The sequence below is a fragment of the Bos mutus genome, chromosome 9 (assembly GCF_027580195.1).
Source record: "Bos mutus isolate GX-2022 chromosome 9, NWIPB_WYAK_1.1, whole genome shotgun sequence".
NCBI lineage: Eukaryota > Metazoa > Chordata > Mammalia > Artiodactyla > Bovidae > Bos > Bos mutus.
This window is the reverse complement of record NC_091625.1, coordinates 101,661,104-101,671,823: the sequence shown is the minus strand read 5'-3', so window position 1 is coordinate 101,671,823 and position 10,720 is coordinate 101,661,104. Positions and strand designations below refer to the sequence as shown.

At 51.9% G+C, this 10,720-nt stretch overlaps 1 protein-coding gene across 3 annotated transcripts in view; it reads right to left on the bottom strand.

The window, feature by feature from the left end:
* Window positions 1–1,246: 1,246 nt before the first annotated feature.
* The window catches only part of CCR6 (C-C motif chemokine receptor 6), a 30,521-nt gene continuing 21,047 nt past the window's right edge, over window positions 1,247–10,720 (bottom strand). For 2 of the 3 annotated variants that reach the window (XM_070377030.1, XM_070377031.1), the window contains 2 exons: window positions 4,720–4,829; window positions 1,247–4,623 (listed from right to left, as the gene is read on the bottom strand). In XM_070377030.1, the coding sequence (XP_070233131.1) occupies window positions 3,505–4,623; window positions 4,720–4,728 (1,128 nt within the window). In that variant the 5' untranslated portion in view covers window positions 4,729–4,829 and the 3' untranslated portion in view covers window positions 1,247–3,504. Of the gene's footprint in view, window positions 4,624–4,719; window positions 4,830–6,143; window positions 10,682–10,720 lie in introns of those variants that run through there. The other variant, XM_070377029.1, reaches the window with a different exon arrangement.

Below are 10,720 nucleotides of genomic sequence, written 5' to 3'. Positions count from 1 at the left end.
AACTGTAGCCCGCCAGGCTCCTCTGTCCATGGGATTTCCCAGGGAAGAATACTGGAGTGGGTTGCCATACCCTCCTCCAGGGGATCTTCCCAACCCAGGGATCGAACCTGCGTCTCTTATGTCTCCTTCATTGGCAAGCAGGTCCTTTACCACTAACGCCGCCTAGGAAGCCCAGATTTGGAGAGAGGATCTTTACAAGCTGATTAAGTTAAACACAATACTGTTAGGGTGGCCTAATGTGACTTATGCGGCCTTATGTGACTGGTGTCCCTATAAGAGATTAGAACACACACTCCACCCACTAGGAGCACAGCCTATGAGCACATAGGAGTGAGATGGCCATCTGCAAGCCAGCAAGAGGCCTCGGGAAGAACCAGCTCTGCCGCACCAGGGCCTCAGACACTGAGAAGCGAGCTTCTGCTGGTCGAGCGGCTTGGCCTGTGACCCTTTGTTTCGGCAGGCCTCCCTACGAGACACACCGGTAGACTGTACACGCACACACACTGTGTTCATTTAGACCTGACTCTGTCCTGATGCCCCGGAATGCCTAGGACTGGCACGCTGGTGGAAATCTGACCAAGATTTTAAAATATTGTACTTTCCTGGCCTCATTTAAGAGCTAGCCTCTCGTCATCAGAAGAAAATCAGTGTACAGTTTGGAGGATAACACTTCAGCCCTGAATTTTCACCTTTGCTAATATATCATATATACATATACATACGTATATATGTGCAAATCTCGGTTATCCAGAAGCAATTGATCAAGACCATCTCATTTACTTCGTAACAGAAACCAAGAAAAATTATCTTCTGGTCAGTATATATTAAAAACACATACATATGCATTTGCAAGAAATCATGCATGTCCATGTGATTAATTTATCACTAACAGCTTGGCAGGCACGAACCCGCTGTCCCTCCAAGTACAGGCAGCTGATCCCCAAACACGGTGGAACAGTGTTTCTAAAGACTCAGAGGAGGGGCAGAAACCACACACTCAAGGTCCAGCCAGACCTGACCGTGAGAGAAGACACGAGAAATAGGAGAGAAGAAGACCCGGGCGCCATTGAAGACCAGTCTGGGATCATCTAATGTAGAGCAGAGGTGTGATAGTCCGGGGTCGACCAGGGGTGTCCACCTCTGAGCACCCAGTGGCTGTTGACACACCTGTTCTGACGCCCAAGGCAGCAAGAAAAAGGATCCCATTCAATGAAACAAAGTACATAGCATGTTTGCAAAACATCTTTATTCATTATGGCTGAAATCTGAGAAGGGTTACTGCATAGAGAGGCAAGCTTCACCCCTCTGGGGCCAGGTGCAGAGGAGCTGTGCAAGCTTCTGTGTGGGTTAGAAGCACACTTCCCCAGATCGCATCAGGGCTCTGGTCAAACCGAAAGAAGCATCTGAGTGATGCCTCCTCTGCTTTGATTTCTAGAGTCACATGCTAACAGGTTTGAAAGACATGGGACCACTAAACACCTGGGTCTCCAGTCAGAGCCCTGAGACCGGAAGGCGATCCCTACTTCACCCACAGAGCAGTTTTATTTTGCAAAACCAAAACCGTGTTTTGAAAACACAAACTTTGGATCTTAAGAAATCCCATCGAAATGCATACAGAGACACAGCTGAGGCTTGCAAGAAGAGGAGAAACTTTCAAATAACATGCTGGTCAGCATTAACCATGTCAGTATCTTTGCAGTTCATGTCGGGATCTTTCTAATAACATGCTGGTCAGCATTAACCATGTCAGTATCTTTGCAGTTCATGTCGGGATCTTTCTAATACAGGCTTTTCAGGGGAGGAGGGCAGGGAGGTTGTTTATGGTGTGGCCATGCAGCTTGGGGAGTCTTGGTTCCCCTATCAGGGATCAAACCAAGGTCCTCAGCAGTGAAAACAGAGTCCTAAGCACTGTGTCACCACAGAATTCCCACATCTGTGCTTCCATGAGATGTGCTGATACTTTTCCCCTTTGTTGGTGGTGGTGGTGTTCAGTCACTGTCGTGTCCGACTCTTTGTGACCCCACGGACTGCAGCACGCCAGGCCTCCCTGTCCATCACCAACTCCCAGAGCTTGCTCAGACTTATGCCCATCAAGTCGGTGCTGCCATCCAACCATTTCATTCTCTGTCATCCCCTTCTCCTCCTGCCTTCAGTCTTTCCCAGCATCAGGGTCTTTTCCAATGAGTCAGCTTTTTGTATCGGGTGGCCAAAACATTAAAACACTTTCAAAAACTTGAGTTCTATGAACTTTCTATGAAGTCAAAGAGAGTTGTTATTCTGTAGTTAACCTCAGGCTTCAGGTAAAACCACTTTACAGCAGCAGAAACCAACATGACCCTTGCTCTCTGCCAGCTAATTTGAAGCTCGTCACGACCAGACTCCACACACCTGTCTTTAACACCACGATGGGAGAAACAAAAGCCCTTTCATCATTGTCTCGGCAATTTCCCGGTTCTTTCTTTAAAAGTATTCTAAACAATTAAATTTTTAAAAACTAATTTTTTAAAAAATTTAAACAACCAACTCAAACTGGCATTTCCCTGGTAGCTCAGTTGGTAAAGAATCCGTCTGCAATGCAGGAAACCCCAGTTCGATTCCTGGGTTGGGAAGATGCCCTGGGGAAGGGAAAGGCTACCCACGCCAGTATTCTGGCCTGGAGAATTCCATGGACTGTGCAGTCCATGGGGGTCACAAAGAGTCGGACACGACTGAGTAACTTTCATTCTTAACTGTACTAGAAGCCCCAATTTTATTATGTTTTGTTAAACAAGTATTTATTAAGCACCTTCGTCTAACTGATTTTTAGAGGATTGCCGTCGTGGAGAGAAACGCAGCACGCTGTGCTTCCTGACGTCCTGTGACGACCGCAGCCGCCTGACCCCTGGGGACCAGCGTCACCAGCACTTACGCGGCCACCTCTTAGGTCTCTGAGCTTGTTTTTTCTTCTGCCCTTTCACAATCTCATGCAAGCTGAGTGTGTCACAAGGAAATGAGATAAAGCTCAAGCCAGCCCATTTTGCTGCTGTGATGACCAACAGTAACCATGGCAACGGAAAAACGTTTACTCTTTTGCCTAAATGAGTTATGTGAGGGTTTTCGATTGTTCCTGTTTTGTTTTGCTTTTAAGCCATGGGATGTTTTGCAATGACCAGAACAAACTGTGGTTAAAGGCTTCTTTGTGAATATTCCTGAAAGTGTTTGCGCTTATAAGCAGTTCATTGTCATCCAGCGCTTCCCAAAGCCTGCTTTGTGGAATGCTAGCCATCAGGGACAGGGGCAGACGGCATCCCCGGTCGGATGAGTTGGGGGTGCTGCCCGTGGGAACCCCCCGGCACCCGGAGCACCCGCGGCCCTGATCCTGCAGGAGCAACCCCACTGGCTTTTGCTTCGTTTCCACGCTCCCCACGCATCTCTGTCCTGTCTGCGCTGGGCCGGGGGCGGGGTCACATGGTGAAGGGCCGGAGGGGGGGGGCGGGGTCACATGGTGAAGGGCCGGGGGCGGGGTCACATGGTGAAGGAAGACGGGTTGTCGTTGTCCGCGGTCTCGCTGTTCTGCCGGGAGGTGAAGGTGTCCGAGTGCAGCCGGGAGCAGGAGAAGCCCGGAGCCTTCTGCTTCTTCCTCACGCACCACAGGTCCTTCATGATCTTCAGAAAGTAGCTCCGAAACTTCTGGCCGATGAAAGCGTAGAGCGCGGGGTTGAGGCAGCAGTGCAGGAAGGCCAGCACCTCGGTGACGTTCTTGGCGTAGCCCAGCAGCTTCTCGCTGCCGCATGAGCGGCCCGTCCGGCCCAGGTTGACGGCGGTCACGAGGAGCACCATGTTGTGTGGGATCTGGCAGGCCAGGAACACGAGGACCACTGCGATGATGACGCGGATGGCCCTGTGCCGCTTCGAGTTCTGCGCCTGGACTAAGGTCTTGACGATGAACGCGTAGCAGAAGATCATGAACACCAGCGGGATGAAGAAGCCGAAGAGCAGCTGCAGCCCCAGCATCAGCAGCTTCCAGCGGATGGGCTCGGACACGGCGTGGTACCGGGGCTCGCAGACGTCGCCGCCCTGCAGCTTGTACTTCTGGTTGAACGTGAAGGTCGAGCTGGAGATCAGGATGGACACTGCCCACACGGCCAGGCAGATCAGCTTGTGGTGAGCCAGGGTTCTGGAGCGGAGCCGGAAGGACTTGGTGGCCTGCACGATGGCGATGTAGCGGTCCAGGCTGATGCAGGTCAGCAGCAGCATGCCGCAGTTGAAGTTGATGGCGTAGATGCCCCGGGTCAGTTTGCACATGGCGTTGCTGAAAATCCACTCGCCGGTGGCGTGGTTGACCGCCCAGAATGGGAGGGTGAGGACAAACAGGATGTCCGCCACGGCCATGTTCAAGAGATAAACGTCCGTCATGGACTTGGCTTTCTTATAAAAGGCAAAGGTGACCACCACCAGAATATTGCCCAGGAGGCCGCAGACGCATATCAAGGAGTAAGCGACCGGCACAAAGAGCCCAGAGAAACTTCTGACCTCCTGCAAGGAACACAGAAAGCTGTCGTCATCCAGTAAGTAATCTGAACTGTTAGCTAATCCAAAGTAGTCCTCATTTGAATCGTAGATGTTGGTGGAATTCATTGGTTCCTGGAAAGTGAACAAAGATAGAGTCAGCTGCAGTGTAATCTTCTAGGAGCAAATTGACGGTATTACCCTCCCAGGCAAAGTAAAAAGGATACTCACCACTCTCATCCTGGAGCTGGATCTGGGCAGAAAGGCTGGGCCTGGGCTAGAAGGGAGTGGACTTTTTACCTCCTTGGGCTCACAGTGGAGAGAACAGGAGGGACGTGAACCTAAGGAAGAACGAAAGCAGAACGCACCACAGTTGAGTATTCTTGGAGAGCCAGAGAGTTTAGGAAATAGAATTCTTCCCATTTCAACACAAGAGTGCACAGCATGCTATTTTATACAGAAATACTCATTTAGAACTGGTGTCAGTAACCTCTTTCCATGGAAGGCCAGACGGTAAATATTCCGGAATCCGTAGGCCGTGTAGTCTCTGACACCACTGCTCAGGTCTGCTGGCAGAGCCTGAAAGCAGCTTCCGACAGCTGCGTGGACGAAAGGGCAGGCCAGCTGCAGGCCGTGGGCTGTGCTGCGTGGACGAGAGGGCAGGCCAGCCGCAGGCCGTGGGCTGTGCTGCGTGGACGAGAGGGCAGGCCAGCCGCAGGCCGTGGGCTGTGCTGCGTGGACAAGAGGGCAGGCCAGCCGCAGGCCGTGGGCTGTGCTGGCCGATCCCCCATCTGGAGTGTAAAAACGGGTAATACCAGCGAAACCACAGGTTCACTCCGCAGAAGAATATTTTTGAAGAATTCAGTTTAATCGCAGTCAACAAGATGCCACTGAACAAAACCTGTGGAAGTGCAGATGTTGCTAGGATACTTATAGTTTATAGTCCTTGCTTGAAAATATTATATATACTATTAAAGACTGCATGGCTTCCCAGGTGGCGCTGGTGGTAAAGAGCCCGCCTGCCAATGCAGGAGACACAAGAGACCTGGGTTTGATCCCTGGGTCAGGAAGATCCCCTGGAGGAGGGCATGGCAAGGCACTCCAGTATTCTTGCCTGGAGAGTCCCATGGACATAGGAGACTGGCAGGCTACAGTCCCTAGGGTCACAAAGAGTCAGACACGACTGAAGGGATTTAGGAGCCACAGATGTGTCCAAAATACACTCTCGCTAGCAACCACTGATCTGCTGGGGCAAACACACCCTCATCTTCAGAAACCAGGCCTCAGGGAGGAAGGCTCAGGCCGGTGTGGTTAGGGAAGGCTCCGTGGGCAGCACACTCTGGGGCCCTGGAGAACCAATCTCTGGCAGGTGACCACTCTGGCTGAAGAGGAATGCTGAGCCCTGGGTGTTTGTGAAGCCCCAGCCTGGCCGGGTCGGCTTGACCACCACTAAACAACCCCGATGGCGCTGAGGATGTGCTGGGAATGCCAATAGGGAGCCGCAGGGCTCCAAGCTCAAGGAGCTCACCGGGAGGCAGGTGCAGGCTGGAGCTGGGCCTTGCAGGAAGGCCTGTGAAATCCCTCACTTTGAAACAAACAGGCAGAGGGGAAAGGAGGACTCGGCGCTCTTCCCACACTCCCTCATCCCTCTTTACCTGGTGTGGTGCAGCGCTCTGCTTTGTCAGCCCGCCACGGACAAAACCCTGGCCTGGAAGTCTGAGACTCCTGTGAAACGAGCGTTCCCTCTTCTCCTGCAGCTCCCCCGCGCCGTCGGCCCAGGAGGCCAGGAAGAACAGAAATGCCAGGCTTGGATGCTGAGACGGAGAAGGAGGCCCCTGCCCCGAGCCCATTGGCTGTGCCAGGCCCGTCCTCAGCTGTGGAGGCCACACCGATACCGGGGGAGGGATCCCGGGTACGCAGAGGTCACCCTAGAGGACTTCCTGCACACGCTTCTTGTGTCACATGACTCTCCCACTGCGGCTTCCTGACCACACACCAGATGGCCTAAACCCACTCCCTTGCTGCTGCCCGGGGCCGAGACTCCACTCTGCCTGGTTCCCGCTCTGGACGAAAGATCGCAGGGACGCTTGGCTCACCTCTGCACTTTTACAGCCGCCTGCGGAAGACGCGCAATCAGAGCTTCTGTGTTGCAGAAGCATATGAGGAGATAAGCATCCATCAGATCGCCAGATTAAATGTATCAGTCGAAATATGACCTCAAGATTTGTGCTTCCGGCCACGAGGGATTAGCAGAGACCAAGTGCACTGTACTGCATCAAGCAACCAAAAATGCCCACAAAATGTATCAAATCACAGTTTTCAGACACTGGGTGATGGATGGGGACTGTGGTCTGAGCTCTGTGAGGTCCCCTGGTTCTCAGTGGGAGCAGTTTCCGTGTGTAGAGCAGGGCCCAGAGAACAGCCTCCTCACGGCGCTGAGGACACAGGGGTCAGAATCCAGGGAGACGGGCAGAGGAGAGACGGCCCTATACACAGAGAGACAGGGGCCGCAGAGCTGTCCTGAGAGGAAGGGGAGCACAGCCAAGGAAGAGCCCTCAGAAAGGGCGCAGGGCCACCCACAGACACCTCACAGGCTGGAGACAGGCCTCCTGAGGGCAGGGCGGGGCTGTGACAGACACCGGCTGACGGCCCCCACCACATTAAACCTCAGCGTTTAGCCCAGCCCAACACTCTGTCTCACAGATTTTTTTTTCCCTCTCTTTGCTGAACTGCCCTTCGAAAGTGATTATTTTCTGGTTAGAACTATACTCTGCCCCTGCTGTTTACTTCTTCAAGAAAACACTCCCTCACGGCCCTTTCCTTTGGAGCATCCTTCGTTCCAGAAAGGTCAGAGAGCAACAGCCTCTAGGACCAGCAGAGCCTCTGACGGCTGACAGCTGGATGCCAGGTGGGACGATTCTGAAACTTTGCTGAGGTGAAGATTACACACCAGCACCCTCATCTGCAGCCCGATTTCCCTGGACTGTGAGACCCTTTTCTCCTCTCTCAAGGGAGGGCACCGGCTTGAGGGCTCAAGCCCCTGTGGCCCCTTTGCCCGGCAAAACAATCAAAGCTGCTCTTTTCTGCTTCACCCAAAACTCTGTCTCTGCAGAGTTTTATTCTCTTTTATTCGGCTGCAGTGAACAGAGGCTGGGTTTCGGCATTAGCAGCGACCACGACCTTCCAAGTCCCAGGACCCTGGGAGCACCCTCAGAAGGGAACCGTCTCAGGAGTAACGGGGTTAAGATAAGCCGGGTTAAGATAAATGCCTCTCCAGACCTGCCAGGACAGAGCCTGAGAGAAAGTCTCAGATGAGCCATCTGATTCCAATCATACAGCTACCTTCAGAATGAAGGAATCCCCAAATTAAAGATATACGACCAAGTTCAGCCTTCAACATGTAAAATTCATAATGTCAGGTACCCAACAAGATGTCTAGAGCGCTGTAGACTGAATGCTTGCAGCTCCCCAAGGTTCACACGCTGAAGCCAAATCCCCAGGGTGACGGCGCGTGGACGTGCAAGGCCCCTGCCCGCGCCCCCGGGGGGATCAGCGCCCTCATAAGAAGCGCCGCGTATGACAGCCCACTTCCTCTCTGCTCGCCGTCCTGTGCGGACTCCGTGAGAAGATGCAAACCAGGAAGCAGGCTTTCATCAGCCCTGGATCCGCTGGGGCCCTGACCTTGGGCTTCCCAACCCCCAGAACTGAGAGAAGTAAAACGTTTGTTGTGGAAGCCAGTCGGCCTGTAGTAATTTGTTATTGCAGCTCAAATTGATCTAAGGCACAGACATTCAGAATGACGGGAAAGTGACCCGTGAGCTACACAAGCAGACAGAAAAATGGCAGAGATGATGGAAGTAGCGAAACAGAAGCCCCAGCACCTGCTATAAATACACCATACATGAGTCTGCTAGCCACTCAGTCGTGTCTGACTCTCTGCAGCCCCGTGGTCTGATGCTAGTATAAATATAGTGAGGTTCCTGAAGCGGCACTAATTGTAAAGAACCCGCCTGCCAAAGGAGGAGACATCAGAGACACAAGCTCGATCCCTGGGTCAGGAAGATCCCCTGGAGGAGGGCAGGACAACCTGCTCCCGTGTTCTTGCCTGGAGAATCCTGTGGACAGAGGAGCCTGGCGGGCTACAGTTCACAGGGTCACAAAGAGTCGGACACGACTGAAGCCTCTTGGCACGCATGCACGATAAACCCTGCACGTGATCCGGAAGGCAGAGGAGAGTGTAGACACGATGAGGATGCCAGGAAAGGTAAAGAGAGACTAAAGAAAAATCGTGATGAAATACGCAATGTGTAAAATGAGATCACACAGACTGCTGACTGCCCTGCTGGGCCAGGGGTTACGACTCTGTGCTCCCACTGCAGGGGGCTCAGGTTCGATCCCTGGTCAGGGAACTAAGATCCATAATACCCCTCAGGTGCGAAAAAAAAAAAAAACACACCGATGGGGATTAACATCAGACTGAACTCTGTTGACATGCACAAAACAATTGTGATTCTATATTCCAGCAACATTTAGAAATTGAAATTGAAAAACAAATTATAATAGCATCAGAAAACATGAAATCAGATGTTTATGGACACATTCCCCCCTTATCCATACCCTTAAAACTATAAAACAACACAGAGAGAAATTAAATAATCTAAATTAATGGAGATATATATTTATGATCAAACAATTCAATATTGTTCAAAGGTCAGTTCACTCCAAATTGATCTACAGAGACAAACAAACCCAAGTGAAAACGGTGGCAGGGGTGTTTGTAGAAATCGACAAGGTAAATTTAAAATGATAAAGAAACTCAAGGGATTTAAAATAGCCTAAGCAACTTTGAAAGAGAGAACAAACATGTAGGACTTACAGTACCCGAACTCCAGACTTGCTACGAAGTTGCAGTAGTTATGACAGTCGGGTGCTATAAGAGAACAGATCCATGAAGCAGCAGAGCAGAAAAGAGACTCAGTTTTTACTAAAGGATCAAAGGTAATTCAGGAGGAACAACAGTCCGTTCAGTAAATAGAGCCAGCACAGCTGGATATTCTTGTATGAAAGTTGATCTGTACCCCTTATCTCACACCACAGGCAAAAAAAAAAAAAAAAAAAAAAAATCAGCACAGGTTACAGCTCTCTATGTGAGAGCTAGAAGCACAGAACACCCAGAAGAAAGCATCGCAGAAAGTTGTCATGCCCTTGGGGATGGAGGAGATCTCATATAGATGGCTCAGAACTGATAAATTGTAACTCATCAGAATTTAAGACTTCTGCCGCTTTGAAAGACTTCAGAAAATGAAAAGACCTTGAATGGGGAAAAAAAATGTAAATTTGTATCTCTTCACTGCAGCCGACATCTTCAAACACTTACAACTCAGTGAGGACTCAGAAAGAATCAGGTGAAAGATGTTAAGTCGAGTCACCAAAGAAAACACACAGACGGCAAAAAGCATACCCAAAGGCACACCGAGCCCTTAGTTCTCAGGGAGATGCAAGTTAAAACCGCAGTGAGCGGTCATGTCACGCTCACCAGACTGGCTGAAATCAAAAGGGCAAGCGACAATGTGGAAGAGCCGGCCAAGGGCATCCCCCCAAGCAGTGGGGCCGTGACGCAGAGACCGGCTCTGAGAACACAGGGCCGGGCCTCTCGGGTCACACACGCACACACTCACCACTTGAACCGCAGCTGAGCCCTGCGTTCACCCAGGACAATGAAAGTGGAAGACACGCAGTCACAGGCTTGTTCTCAGGGCCCGGGCTGGAAAGAACCCCGGTGCCCATCGGCTGGCGCCCCAGACACACACTGGGCCCCAGTCCACGGGCAGCCAGGGGCTGCTGAGCGCCCGCAGCGCCAGGGCATTTTTCTGGGTGAAGAACTTAAACCTGTATGCCCAGGTTCTGCGTTGTTTCGATTATACGGAATTCTAGAAGAGGCCGGACGACAGTGGTGGAAGCCGAGTCGGTGACGGCCGTGGGTGGGGAGTGGGGTGAAGGGGCTGCCGGAATGGCCCGGGGGGCCTTTCTGAGGTGCCCGAGACGCGCCCCATCAGGATGATGGCCGCTGGCAAAGCCCACTGAAGGCTGCTTTCAGTCTGGGGGCATTTACTGCTGCCATCCGTGCCTCAAGCGGCGTAAAAACAAGTGCACGGGGTCCCGTATCAACGCACTGATGCTGGCGACAGGTCCCCATGAGGACCGAGCGGGTTGTGGAGGGTCCGTGCGGGGG